Source organism: Pinus tabuliformis, chromosome 4_2, assembly GCF_031772625.1.
Source record: "Pinus tabuliformis cultivar Carrire ecotype Pingquan chromosome 4_2, CPIR1, whole genome shotgun sequence".
NCBI lineage: Eukaryota > Viridiplantae > Streptophyta > Pinopsida > Pinales > Pinaceae > Pinus > Pinus tabuliformis.
In genome coordinates this window covers 980,324,925-980,340,828 of record NC_142304.1, presented here as the reverse complement: position 1 = coordinate 980,340,828, position 15,904 = coordinate 980,324,925, and the positions used below count along the sequence as shown (strand labels likewise).

The window sequence follows — 15,904 nt, the reverse complement described above, 5'->3', positions numbered from 1 at the left end:
CATCCAAAAAACTTAGAGATACATGCGAATCTCTCTGACTATGGAATAGGCTGAGGTGGATATATATATAGTAGTTTGTTTGTATATATAAGCCGACTTGAACTAATGAATAGGTGTGTCTCCATAATGAGGAGCCGACAAGAGTTTGTCACCTTGTTTAGAAGCCGACATGAAGAGAGGATTTTGTGCTTGTCGTTCGAGGGCTATATAGACTCATATATAATTGACACATGCCCAAGAAGGGCTCTTCATACATGACATTGACTCTTTGACTCTAATGACACATCCTAAGGCTCTCAATGGGAGCCAACTAGATAAAAGCTCTCACTCATGAAACCCATGAAACCCATGAAACAAGGCATTACAAAAATAATTTTAGTCTCTTCTTTTCATCATTTACAAAGATCATAATTACGTGTCATTATGAAGACCGAACCTAGTTACATTTTACAACACTCCCTCTTAACTAGGGAGGTATTCATAATGGTACTTGGTCATTCTCAAACTGAAGAATTTCCCATAAGAAGATTCAGATTGTTAACCCATCTGTCTAGCATCATATTCATCAACATTGTTACATAGCAAGGCCTTAACTAACAACTCTATCCACATGATCAGAGCACAATGCTGGCGAGATCAATGATCCATAGACACCAAAATCATTGCCTCTCAAGGTACATACTCCACCCAGGTGTTCATAGAGTATGACCTTCCATTGGACTATTCTTATTTTGGGTAACTACTCAAAGAATATTGGTCCATGACTACTTTTGCCTTGAATGCCCTACCACATTCTCAAAGAGTATCGAATGCCAGATGGTTACCCAATCCTCCATCCTTTCTTCCCAAGTGAAGACAAGAATTGAGTGTCTATCTCTTCCTCTCAATTAGGGAGGACATATCAATTCCAAGTATGGAATTTTCTAATTCCTACGAAAGGAATGTACCTAAGATTGCTCTTGGATTAGGAATTTCAGGCTCCTTAATTTGGGACCTACGACAACTCCTCAACCAACTCCTCCGATGTCATGAATTTCTTTGTCAAGGAGTCTTTCTCTTTCGTAGCTTCTTTATAGGGCACATACCATTCATCACTTTCATCCATGCGTCAGTCATGTCGTTATTCCTTTCACCAGAAAGTGATCCATTGGTTTTCATTTGACTTTGCTTCATGTCATGCTGCCTTCTTCATTTCCTTTGGAAGGATCTAACATTCTTCTACATGGTCCTTGGGGAAGACATCTATAGTTCTTCCTTCAGCAGTCCTGCATAAGCCCATCTAGTTATTTGTTCAAAAATAAAGAAATGAACACTTAAATCAAAATTAACTTTGTGATGGTCTTTCATCATCACATCTTCCAGTGTGCATCAACATCCTGCATATATGTTGACATATCTCCCAAAGATATCCATTGTCAAGGGTCTCCATCTTTTTCAGAGTTTCATTAGTCTTCATATCTTTCCAGGAAATTTCCTAGTCAAATCTTCTTGGTCTTGCGGATGTTGATTGCCTTTAGCATGGTTGCATATCTCACGATCTCTTCCTTCCTTTCTTCACATATTTCGTTCTTAGGAGCTTCCAATCAGAGCTCCTCAATTGCAGTCAACCACCTCATACTTCATATGAGGACATATTATGTTGATTTCATCTAGTGTGACCTATGCCTTCCTTCATCCTTTTAGAGGACAAGATCCTTTTCCCTTGATCATGCTTCTCAAGATAGAAGTAGTGATCCATGTTACCTGCAACCATACAACATGGCATTATAGTATTGAATACAAGCATACATACCTCATTTAACTTTAGGTCATCTAGGCTTCTTTCAACAACTTCCTTGATTGACAAGATCATCAACCCCTTGATCTGCTTCATCTCTTATGTCATCATACCATCATCGCATGAATTCCACAAGTTGGAGTTCCTGATGAAACACTTGCTTCCACTCTAGATTAGTGAATCTTCCGATGAGGATTCCATCAAAGAATCTTGATGATCTCACATATCCTTATTCAACAAATATTTCCCTTTTCTCTTATGTATGATGAGACTTGGCCTGAATGACTTCTTCCTCTGATCTTTCAATGAGGTCACCAAGAGCTATATCCTTCAAAGTTGACTATCATACATCCTACATGTTTCTTATGGTGATGTCATGAGCTCTTACTACTAATGCTTTTCCTCTTTCTTTGATTTCCTTCTTTCAACTTCTTCGGTGAAATGGACTTCTTTTCTATTCTTCTTGTTATTGCCCTGCTTGAGTTTAGGACGTTCTTTCCTGTAATGCTCATAGTATTGAATCTTAGCTATGTTTTTCTTTCCTTTCGATCAAATGTCTGAATCCTTTCTTCAACACTTTTGCCCACAATTTGTCATCTCCTATCTTTCATAGAAACCACAAGTTGTTGAAGGGCTTCTTATCCTCACAGACATTTGTTACCTTGTTCATTAATTAGAGTATGAAGATTATCTCATCCCAAATCTTGCAACTTAGATCTTATGATGACAACCTTTTATCTTTTGATACCTTCAATCTGTGTAGATCAAATCTAAGTGATATGACTTGCTTTATTGCATCTTCAGATAGTTCTACGTGATTATCATATAAATCTCTTTGATGTCTCCAATATTGCTAAAGAATCCCTTTCCATGTATTCAGAGGAGACATTTTCATTGATATGTTCAATGACTTCACTATCTTCGATGACTATGTTTATCATCCTTTTTCCATGCAAGGAATTTCGATGACCCAACTAACTAATAGATATCCTTGCAAAAACGAAGTCATTTTACCAAATTTGATTATAGAATAAAAGATACTTACTTGACAAGTGAAGATGAAATCTTCAACTTGATCACTTTGATGGTGGATGAAGAAGATGTACTAGTGCGCCTTTTGGATGTTATTCTTCTAGATAAAAGGCCTTTCTTCAATAAAGGAGATTGCTCCTTTAATGATGTCAATGCCTTTAGATCTAGCTTCCTTTGTTGATGGTGATTGATCAGGATGTTTTGATGCTTCCTCGGATTATCTTCTTCAAGGATAAGGATGAGATCCTTACTGCAATGATAGGGAGCTTGCCTTATAGCTTTTTAAGATAAAGATACTTTGACTTCTTTGGTGGTAAATGAGTGTAGATCATAAATGCTTCTAGAGTTTTGACTTTCTCCAAGATGATGTGATCTTCGTCTTTAAAGTACCTCGAGCTATCTTGCTTTGTCGATAACTTGATGAGGGCCTTTGTGGTCTTTTAATAATGAATCAAAGGATCCAAACTTTTGCTGGTGTAGACTACTTCATCAATCTTGTCGATCTAGGGTTTGATTCTTCAATGAGATCTTGAACTTTCGCTTTGATATCCTGCGACTTGCTTTGATGCCTTTCTTGAAACTCGATCCTTGAGTGTCTCTCTGATTGCATGCCCTTTTCTTAACTTTGACACCTTAGCTCTGATTCCATGTTGAGAAATCTAGGGCATTAACGTTAGGTGATTTCTCTTCTATTAGTGACTGCTTGTGAATGCCTTTTACTTGTTTATATTAGGATCTTCTTCTTTAGATTATTAGTGTTCTTCATCAAATAGTAACCAATGCATGAACATAAATAGACGATACACAGACTGTAGGCTATGAGTGAGGGCTAAAACCTCTCACTCTTTGAGAGGAAAACGCACACAAATTCTTCTTATAGAGATTCCAATTGACGAATACCAAGACCAAGACCCTTGACCTAGTTTCCTCTCCAATATCAAGGCACAAGTCCCCTTATGTCTTCTTGTTTATTCTCTTTCCGTTCATTGTACTTTAGACTTCGCACCATATGAGATCACTGTAGTCATGAAATGACATTGAACTGAAATCACTGTAGGGATACAAACCTCTTCTTCAACAGTAGCACCGAATAATAACTACATTGAGACCTTCTTCATGAGTGGCACTGAGACCTTCATGAGATAGTGGGGAGACATCACTGATCACCGACACTTCTCTTGCTTTATTGAGATTGTGATTCACTCTTGATTGTGAGACAATATCGAATTTGTCTGTTGCAATTTAGTACCCTTATCTGAGCTCCTTTATTGAAACATTTTTCTTCATTCCTCTCCGAGATTGCTTCTGTGTTTGACCTCTGAAAATTTGAGAGATATCCGAACCTTCTCACTGTGCCAAAGATCCGAAATTGTCTTCTGTTATACCCATCCGAAAAACGTAGAGATATATGTGAATTTTTCTCTGACTATGGAATAGGCCGAGGTGGGTATATACAGTAGTTTGCTTGTATATATAAACAGAGTCGGCATGAGTTTTTCACCTTGTTTTGAAGCCGACATGAAGAGAAGACTTTGTGCTTGTTGTTGGAGGGCTATATATACTCATATATAATTGACACATGCCCAAAAATGGCTCTTCATACATGACATTGACTTTGACTCTAATGATACATCCTAAGGCTCTTAATGGGTGCCAACTAGATAAAAACTCTTGCTCATGAAACCCATGAAGCAAGGCATTACAAAAATTATTTTAGTCTCTTCTTTTCATCATTTACAAAGATCATAATTACATGTCACTATGAAGACCGAACCTAGTTACATTTTACAACAAAGAGGAATGTTTTGAATTTCATGATCCAATCTATCACCAGTTAGAAGCATCTTACTAAGCAAGCCCATTTGCTAAAAACAAGTTCTGATCTCTCTTGATGTTTTGCTAAGGATGAGAATACAAGTGCAGATATATTCACGAGGAGCCATCAAGGTTTGTTTGTTTATGATTTTCATTGAGAAGGTAAGATGGCAGGTCGGGTAAAGTCAAGTGATATGACACATCTTTCTTCCTTTAAGGAAGACCTTCAATGTTTTGTGCAAGATTTTCAAGCTTCCGTCTTTTTTGTTGCACATTATTATATATCGGTTGTAATTGCTCTTATCTTTGTGTTTTCAGGTTGGGAACAACAACGGTGGTTTCATTGGAAAGATCATTACACTTAGCCCTAACCTTCTAACTGATTAGGTTAGGAGTAGGCTTAGTTGTATTTAGTTTCCCTTGCATCACATCCACCCTCTATCCTGCTCTCCATTGAGTCTTTGCATTTGCTTGTTTTCTTGTTGTATACTTTGCATGTTGTTTTATGTTCCGCCTCCATTTGCTTGGTTCTTTTGGTTTTGTTTCGTTGTTTTGTCATGTATTTTCTTTTTGTTTGTTCAATAAGACTTTGCATGAAAGATGCTCCTGTTTGGCTCAAAAGATAATGTGGCAGAAACTTGAAAAGGGCAATTGTGATGACGAATAATGCTTGGGTAATTTGTTACCTCTTCTCTATCTTGGGTTTGTATATCTTTAAAGTCCATGATGTCTGAATGGAAAATGTGATCCACTCAAACGGAAAGCCTTTGGTCAAACTATAAAACCCGTATCTATTCTAGGATCCTCATTCCTCAACTCGGTATTGTAAGTAAATAGTGATTTTCTTACTGATCCAGTGAAGTCGAGAAAGGATAAAGGGAAAATGTAAAGCGAGCAAACCAATATCGGAGGTTATCTAAATACTTGTCTGAAGGGGCAACCTCCTCTGCTCTCAATAAGTGGGGATCCCTCTTCTTCCCATTGAAAATAATAAGTTCCGAAGCACAATCCTATTAAATAAATAAATAAAGGGTGAAAGAAGAGAAAGGTTCCTATGCAGGGAGGTGAAGTAAGTGACTTCGTTGAGGTATTGTCCAGGCTTGCTGGCAGCGAAGTAACGCTTGTGCTCTTGTAGTGACTCCCGGGTATTGTCCAGGCTTGCTGGTAGCGGAGAAATCCCAGAGATGAAACTCATACTCTGAATATCTTAAACTCGCATGCATATATTTCCCTTTCCTAGACCGAAACAATTGTGATTTGGCAGGCCTTGATATGTGCTTAATTGAGTAAGGGAATGGAGGGGACTATATCTCTAACTGGGTTAAGTAGGGAATCCAAGGTAATCCGCAAGATGAATCAATACTTCCTGAAAGACTGAGACCTTACACTTAGAGAATTAAACCTAAACAGAGAAGTTGGAGTTCTACCAGTGTGTCACTAAGTGTTGTCGCTGCAATCAACACCCTCCAAAATTTTGCTATTCCACACTTGAATTTTGGAGCCCATTGAGGATCTTATGATATGTCTCTCTATCGATACTCCATGATCGTTCGATGTTTTGCAAAGTGTTCAAATCTTCTTCCTAGTTTGAAACTATCAAGTCACTTGCACACACATGCTCAGTCTTTGATGAGTTCTTGAGGACACTTCCTTTATGCAAGTTTGAAAAGGCATAGCAATGTCTATCAAGACAGTGCTTGCGGTGTTCAACTCATGTCGACAGTCAGTGCGCACTTTCATTGACAATCTTCCTCACTTTGGTTTCCGTTGTACTTATACTTCGGTGAGTTTCTCAACTGTCACCTTTGCGCGCCTCTGTGTTCACAAGTGTCGCTTTCACTTTCGAGGTTGTTGTCTTAATAAGTGTCATACTCATGTTATCTTCACTCTAGCATGTGTTGCCTTCAATTTCTTTAGATTTTGCAAGTGTCGCTTTGCTATTATTTCAAGATGTGATTGTTGTTCATGAGTCCTGTGCATTCCCTAGGCTTGCACCAATGGCATTCATGTGTGATGCATTTCTCTCTTTTACTCTATTGGTCTCACACTTAGCCATTTTGAAGCTCTTTCTTGGTTCTATTGTTCAGCGCAAGTTGTAGAGGCATTAGCCTTCTTACTAGGTAATGAGTGCAGCCTATTCACGAGTCCCATTGAGGTATCTTTTCCTTCCATACTTGTGCATTAAGGCTTTTCTAAGGTCTCCTCCTCATAGTGCATTAGTACTTTCGCGGATAAGTGATCTAGCCTTTTGCTTCCTCCCATAGTGGAAAAGCGCACTCTAGAAGAACAAGGACCTTCTCTCCTCTAAAATGCGCACTCTAGATAAACAAGGACCTTCTTGCCCTGAAAAAGGCACTCTGAGAGAATGAGTGCACTTCGGGACTATGAGCGCACTTTAGGACTATGAGCACACTTCTTCGACTCGAAGAATTGTGCCCTCCTTGAGCGCATGGCGCACTCATGAAGCATGAAGCTTCATTCTTTTATTAGAGCACATGGTGCACTCACGAACCACAAAGCCTTAGAGCACATTGTGCAATCACGAAGCACAAAGCTTCATCCTTCCCTTTGACAACCCTTTTTTTTCAAGAAAAAACCATTATATTCAATATTTCAAGTGTGAAATCAGATTATACATCTAACTTTCTTTAAGAGACTCTATAGCAAGTACCTGTGACTTAAGTACTGCATCATCCATCCTATATCTACCTTATATACAGTCTTCTTTGGTTCCAAACAAGCAACCTTTACATAAATACAACAGATCCTATCAGATCTTCTTCAGCATAAACAACATCGAAATGAAACAAACGGACATCACATCTTTTCTTTCAGCTTCAGTAATTAATATAGTGAACATTCCAGAACAGATATCTGGACTAATGCCTTAAATTTCTGAACGGATAAAGACCCTTTCTGCATAGACACTGCTTCTTCGGATAGCTGATCAATGCTTGTGTTTAATTATTTGTACATGCGAGCAAAATAAATATTACCAAAATGTAATATAATTATGTCAAGAAAAGTGAACGGACTGAATTAAAGAAACATGAGTTATCACTAGGCTAATATTAATACCTTAGTAATAATTCACATGTGGTGGGCTATTAGAGGAGAGTAGACTGACCTACTGTGAGAGTACTAAATTACTATAAATATGAAAATATAAGACCTTATTTCACATCATTTCACCATAACTTTTTCTTGAATATGTTCCCTGCCATTTCTTTATACTTCAATCTTCCAATTTCAATACAAATCAATGGATGAGAAATTATTTTAATGGATAAATTTGAATAACTTTTGTGATTGCATGTGATGTCACATGTATGATATAGAACCTATGATTTTGGGGTCCATTGTGAAGATCTATGCGCTGGTGTAGATAGAATTCAATTCTATTTTCTAAAAAAAAAATACAATACTTGAGCACCTTTAATCCTTTTCAGGGATGTTTTTTAAGAACAGTATTAGTATTGCAACTATTGTAACAAAGTATTCCTTGCCCTCTCATTTATATCAAAAAATTATTATTCATGTTCGTAACAAAGAAGATTATCGAGTTAAATGCATCATCATAAGCCTTATTTCGGGCATTAGAATTTGAGATCATATACTAAATTAACTCCATGTCCATTGATCATTTCTTAGTAATTACCAAAGCGAGTTTTTGTAAGGAATCTTGTATAGTAATTGACGTATGCTCGTATGATATTGATGATAAGGTTGCTATGTATACTATTGATTGTATTTGAGCAAGCTTGTCAAGACAAACCTCTGAGATATAGTTGTTTGGTAGTGGTTGAGATAGCCATGAAAAGCCTTAGTCAATTATGTTAAATGAGTGATGATAGATGTGACAAGTTGGTGGAGCCAAAATTAGTGAGCTAAGACCATTTCAGTCTTTATCTAACGAAGAATGGCGATTAATTGGCACTAAATGTCTGAGTTGCATTTGTTTAGGAGGCTTTTTTATGGCCATACTCTATCCTCTCATTTGAGGTATCTGGTGGGATGGATAGTTCACCAATTTCCTACAATTGTTTCATATTTTGACCTACATATTCATTTTTTGAATAGATTCTAGTCTTTCCTAATTATATCTTCGAATACAGAAAGCATAAGATAACTTGAATTGCTTTAGTTCATTTTTTGAATTTACTGTCCTAGTCGTTAACACATAATGTTTTAGTTCTCTTTTGTGTGGAAGAATGAGTTTAAATAACAATTTTTAGCATTTGATCAATGCTGAAGATCATTTATGATTTGATCAAATTTCATTTGTTTATTTTTTTAAGGAATTGACTATTTTAAAGTTTGCTTCATTTATATTCTCAAGCAAGAACTAATACTTGAGTTATACCTCACAAAATGACATGTCGGCAGAAAGTCTTTTCTAGGTTTTAACCTTGTATAGATAATACCTGCAAACAAATTCTTAAAACTAACACAAAAGATACAATGGCAATCACATAAAATATACACAAAGATTTTTTCTCTTGGAACCGAAAACCGGGAAAACCACATTGATTTTTCATTATGTTCCTTTACAATGTTACAATACATTATATACATGCCATAACATTCATAAACACCCAATCCATTAACCCTGGATTACAATAGAACTGTAGAACCTTTGACCGGATCTATAAAACCATGCACAAAACTACGATGCGTTCGAAAACCGCTTGTTGTAAACTGCTGAAAACAGATGCAAAATAATGCAGAAAGCAAATTTAACCATGCACAAAACTACCATGCGTTCGAAAACCACTTCTTGTAAACTGCTGAAAACAGATGCAAAATAATGCAGAAAGCAAATTTATTTAGAGGAGGAAATAAAATTACTAACAACAATAAAACACATTAAACATCCAAACATAGCACCATGTTTGCCTTAGGGAAACTTCAACTCTGGGCAAAAACCCAGCTAACGAAATTCCATTAGATCCCTTGGCCAAACCCTAGTCAAGCCGACCAAATGAGCCTTTACGGCTCACTTTCCTTGACCCATTACAATAGAGTTCCTCCCAGACTTTTAAAGGCTTCATTACATGAATTCCATGGGCACAAAACTATGAGCAATGAAAGAACCATGGGCCCAAAACCACTATTGTTGACTTTGTCAACTTTGACTCTTTCCTCGAGTCAAGTTTACATAACAACTTTTCTTAACTATTTTGGTTTTAATCTTTATCTCATTATAGAAGGTCATCATGATGTAATTATTATGTTAACATAGTTTAGATTTAATTCTGTTGATTTATAAAATGAAACTAATAGTCCATTTACTACAAAGAATGAGATTTTAGAATAATTTGTATTATGATGTTAGATATATGCACTTGGCTTTTGACTTTGTATTTCCATTGAATTTATCTTTATTTTTTTTACCCCATGTGCAATAATTTGGTATTTTATGATTTTGACGAAAATCCTTATTGCTTGTTGTAGATGGAGGGATTCACCTTGCCATCCTCTCAACCTACATGTATTTTGAAGGACAAAGATATTGTTAGGTAATGTTTTTTTCGTGGAATAAATTACTTGTAACTTTAAAAGAAATTTTTTTAGTTTTTATTCTAATAACTTTGACAAATGTTATAATAATTTCAAATGAATGTTTTTGTTACTAATATGTTGAATATATAAAATGGGTTTGCTAGGAGATCTTATAATTTTCATGACAACACCATTGGAAGACCAATGAGGCACAAGTCGCAAAGCCTTGTAGGCCATGTGGATGATGATGTATATGGTATCATAGGCCTTTTGATGGTCAGCCATGCTTGGTGCCTTTAGTCTCCACTCTCAATTCCTTTTGTCTTGGATAGGATTGGAGGCCTTGAGATGGATCAACTGGGACACATGGGTTATGGGAGCCATTTGTTTTATATGGGTGATCACATTATTTAGGGCTTGTTTTGCCCATGGTTAAGCGCACCTATGTCTTTCCCACATGGTCATGTGTCATAGAGTTTGTATGCATCTCCTTGGTCATGGTACGGTCTCATGGTTCACAACATAATTTATGTTTCTCAAGACACTTCATGGATACCAATGCATCGGGCCCCTGGGTCCAAAATTTGATAAGGGCTCATTTTGACGAGCATGATGAATACTTGACATGCGATGTTGAAGTTTTTGCAAAAGAAAGATATTCCAAGCAAAATTCAACCTCCAAAAGGGAATGTGGGCATAGTATTCCACAACAAAAACTGGCAAAGCATACTTTATGTTGCATGTTCTATATTTTACATTGCACATGGTGCATGGAGCCTCCTATCACTAATATAAACCACCTAGAGCTTAAAAGAAGCAAAATGTTGGACTTCTAAGGCCCATGCAAGCCAAATTGACCTCTTCTAGCCAACACGTGGGAGTAGGAGAGATGGTCAAATGGCAACGTCCTAATTCAAAGATAGTAAGAAAATGACTCCTTGGCATCTCTGAGATGAAAAGTGCCCTTTCCAAGCAAAATCTTGGCCAAATCACCCAAGGTGTTGCTAGTTAAGGAGACACTCACACGTGTGGGGGTCAAACTAGCCCTTGGGTCAAAGAACAATCAAAAGTTGGAATGTTGGGGCTACTTTCCTCCTAGTCATTGCCTATTCAACCCACATGTGGGATTCCAAGCCATAATATTGCCATAAACGAATTCTTTTTATGTTGATTTTTTTCCTAGTCAAATAATTATTATTTTGGGGAGAGGGATCTGTTAGCCATTACAAAGTATATAAGGCTAAATTCTCTGCCCAAATAGGTTGTTGTTGAACTATAAATCATTATGCATTTTAATAAAATTTTCTTTCTAGTGGAAATATTGTTCCAATTTTTTTTTTTTTTTCTCTTTTAGCTAATGTTGTAAGAGACCTTCATAGAATAGATACAAGTTTTGTAGGTTATTGCAAGGCTACTCCATGGATACATTGAGGGACAAAGTCGTTAGATGGAAGGAGATGTCAAGGCATTAGACTTCATTTCCTCTTGTTGGTATAAAGTGTTTGTCAGGCCCAATTGCCAGACAAATCCTTATCACGGGTTCCTTCAATAAGGGAGCAGTGTCATTTTCTGCCATAGTTGACCTAGTGGTTGGAGACTTCTCTCGAAGTGGGATCTTTTTGTTGATTTTTTTGTAGCATCGAGAGCAGTGTCATTTTTTTGAAGGCTTGACTAGCGTTGACTAAGCTGGGATTTTGACAAGGTTTGATTGGTGAATAGACTTGGATTTTGGCATGGAATTCTAGATGGCTCTCTTTATGATCTTACTGTCATTGGATTACTGTTGAGATCTTTTGTGTATATTTGCTTAATGATATATGTGACATAAGATGACTTGATTGGAAATCATTGGAAGTAATTATTAGATCCGAAGATTTGTTTCTATTGTGCATTATTGTATAAAATTCAACTTTAGTCAGCGCAAGAGACAAATGTTCAACAACTTCTATTTCTCATGTCTCAAATTGGAAGACAAGGAAGCTAATCTAGAACCAGAAGGAGCTAAGGAGAAAGCCTCAAGTTGTGTTGAGAAATCTAGCGGCAACTAGATTAGGTGATTTCTCTTATTTTGATAACTACTTGTGATGTATTTTTACTTAACTTGATTAGCTTTTTATTTCACTCGATTATTATTATGTTTTTATCATCAAAGAACTACCAAACTATGAAGATCAAATAGATAAGAGGACACAAAAATGTAGGCTACAAGCTAGGGCCAAAACCTCTCCTCTTGAGGGGAAAAACCACAAGAATTCTTCTCTTCTTATAGAATGTTCATATGACGAATTCAAGACATAACACCCTTGTCAAAGACTCGTCCAAGACCAAGTCCAACTTCTCCTTCTTCATGAACTTTTCCAACTACTTTGACCTAGCAATTTCTAGCATTATGATGTCCCCATCCCCATAACAAAGTCTGCTAGCCTAAAGTGGTTCCAATAGGCTAAAGCAGGGAAATATTTAATAAGGGGACTTAATTTGCCTATGGAAACTTTATAAAGTGAAAAAAGAAGAAAGGGTGATATTTCCTAGGCAAGTTAGAAGTCACTTAACTTTATAAAGTGAAATATCATAAAGTGACTTTATAAAAGCGAACTTAAAAAAGTAAAATAGAAGGAAAGGTGAAAGGCAAACCCAAACTCATAAAAGAAGGAAAATGAGGATACTCTCCTCATTCGTGCTTCTTGGTGAGTTTGGAGAAAGAGCTCTTGGAGAGAGTTGGAAGGAGAAACTTAGGGTTTGGAACCCTAGCCTCCATAGCAGACTTCAGTGTTGCAACGAGACACTCTAGTTTGGGTTTTGAGAGTGAAATCACTTAGATTTCACGATTGCGCTCAATGTAGAACAATATTTCCGAAAATAGTTAAGGTATTCATGTGTTATCAGTTGATTTTAGAAGTTTACTTGGTATTTTCTATATCATTTTGCAGGCGGATGAATGGCCATGAAATGTGAGCCTTGGGAATCGAATTTCAAGATTAAACAAAGGTTGAGTTTATACTGGAGGGTTGTCGAATTTCAAGATTAAACAATGGTTCGATTTCACCATTTGAAGGCAGTTCGAGTACCCAACTAAGAGCCATTCCTTTCTTAGGTGTTGAACGAGTCTCTTTGCCTTTTGAACAACGTATTGGTAACAAACTTGGGTTAAGTAATTGGGGGGGCCTACCTAATGTCATAACCAGGTAGTGTGTACATCTTCTGGGCTGCATATAAATGTCTGAGTCAAGCATATCACTAGTGGGGTCTATTTCCTGTGGTAACTAGATCCCACACTCAGTTGCTGGACGTGAGCGCCTCTACCTTGTACATGGGTGTTGATAGTCAAATTTTTGGATGGTTTGTGTACCCTATCTGATACCTTGGAGTCGATTTTCAAAGTGGAGGCAACTACAACTCTTAGACAAGACATGCTACTTATGGCTGGACGCGATACCCTTTCTGTGCCCTCTCTTCACGCCTAGAGCTATGTGTCATTCCAAAGAAAGGTTCTGTGTGGCTTTTGAATTCAAAGGCCGAGATTTGGAATAGATTAAGGGCATATCAAATCCCACTGTTATTAGAAAGTCAGTGCTGTCCGTTCATGTAGTCGGGCTTGAGCTAGCTGGAACGTGATATCTCCTGCAGTGGCCAGTGACTTGACATTATATCAGGTTCTATCTCTTCATGTATTACACTTTCCTAAGAAGATTTGATAAATGATATTAGTGGACTGATATATAAATAGTTGTTGGGTTTGTAATATGAAAGTTTAAGGCTTAAGATATAGCCAGTCTAGCTTGTGTTGATGAATATCTCTAAATATTTATTTTTCTGAGTTAATATATGGAACAATGACTAGATTGATGCGTGGTCTTAATTTTGTCCTCATTATGTATGGCATTTTAGATGGAGAAAATAAATTAATATGTACAACAAAAGGCCCACAAATTGTTTGAAGAAATACTTCATTGAAAAGCTCGCCATAAAACTCAGAAATTTACTTGTCACTTGGCACTTTTCCAAGTTTGGAATTTTACAACAGTTTTGACCCAACAACTTCTAGCAACTTTGACCCAACAATTTCCAACAGCATGGACCCAACAACTCCCACTGACTTCCGGCAACTTCGACCTAGTGACTTCCAGCAACTTCAACCCAGTGACTTCCAACAACTTCGACCCAACAACTTCCAACAACTTCGACCCAACAACTTCCATCAACTTCGACCCAACAACTTCCAGCAACTTCGACCCAACAACTTCCAACAACTTCGACCCAACAACTTCCAACAACTTTAGGCTAGCAGCTACTTTAGAAACCCTAACAAGAGAGAGAAAGAGGTCCAAAACTCCGATCTTACTTATCTTCTTCTTTTTCTTGATTTTCGTCCTTTTCCAACTTCTTTCTTGAGGAGATCAAACTTCTTCTTGCTTGAATGAATTGTTCTACCAAATGAATTCGAGATTCCCTTATATATAGGCTTCTTATGAGGCCGAATTACTGTCCCTGAGGTTGACTTGATCCTTCTTGTAGGCCGACTTGTTTGACAAGGTCTTGGAGGGTCTTTATGACACTTTTGACTATACAAAAAAATTTCTTTACAAGATACAACATTCCCAAAGGGGTCTTACATGTATGACAATGATTCTTTTGACTTCATAATTCTATGACAAACCTAGAAGCACTAAATGGGTGCTTGACCTACAAATATATTTATCTTGAGCATGAAACCCATGCATCAAGAATGACAATAATGAATTTATTTTCTCTTTAATATCAAATTTATAAAATCATGATTACAATAGACATTATGAAGACCGAACCTAGTTACACATTGCAACAAGTTCTTAGTTTTCCTCCTAAGTATCTTAGTTCTCAAGTTGGGATCGTGTTTGTCTATTCTTATATATTGATTGTGGAAAAGTTGATCTTGAGATTTCATGTTTTTTCCTCCCTTACATTTTGAACCTTATTGGTCCTATTCCCAAAGACGTTTGCCTAAATATGTATGCTTGAAGTCTAGAAAAGAACTATGAAATGGAGAATAAGGTAGCAAAGACTGTAATGGAGGAGATGCAGAGGCATTGTTATTTGTTTTGTAAAAGCCAAAATCTATTGGAGTTGAAGTACACAGATAGGACAATGAAATACCACTCAATATGGAGAATTGTCAAATGGCAATAATTCTGAGAGAAAGAATACCATAACATTTGAGAGTTTGTCCTTTGTTGGATGAAGAAGGAAGAGGCCACCAAATTTTGAAAAACAGGGCCAAAAGGCCACAGATTAGTGGACGTAAGTAGGCAGAAAGGCTTGAAGCCCGGAGACAGAAGTTAGAGAAGGCCGCAACCTGTTTTGAGGCTAGGCCCCAGGCCTAGAAAAAGGATGAAAGGCCTCAGACCCTTGAGAAGCAGGGCTGAAGTGCCTCAAGTCAGCTAAGAGACTAGTGTACGTAAGAATGAGGTTGCTGTTCAGGAAGGTGGTTTGCTGAGTATGTAAAGGATCTAATCCTCTATGGATAACACAACTAAAAGATTGTAGAGGAAGGTTGATTGGCAAAGAAGGTAGTTTGTGGACAACTCTGTGAGATTAAATAATAGTGACATTGATTGTGATAAAAAAGGAAGTTACTTTAGAGCCAAAGGGAGTTGAGGAGAAGCTTCCCTCACCTACTTTTATACAAGAAAGGAGATTCTCATGTTCACAAGTTGTTACCTATATCATGATTTTGATGTGATTATACTTATTCACAAATGGTCAGTGCTCTTCAAAGGTTTGAGATGTCGTGATAACATC

General features: G+C 37.1%; 1 protein-coding gene across 3 annotated transcripts in view; it reads left to right on the top strand.

The window, feature by feature from the left end:
- The window catches only part of LOC149172951 (coilin-like), a 373,642-nt gene that overhangs the window by 24,161 nt on the left and 333,577 nt on the right, over positions 1-15,904 (top strand). For all 3 annotated transcript variants that reach the window (XM_089424468.1, XM_089424467.1, XM_089424466.1), the window contains exon 2: positions 10,079-10,143. In XM_089424468.1, coding sequence (XP_089280594.1) covers positions 10,079-10,143 — 65 coding nt within the window. The remainder of the gene's footprint in view (positions 1-10,078; positions 10,144-15,904) is intronic.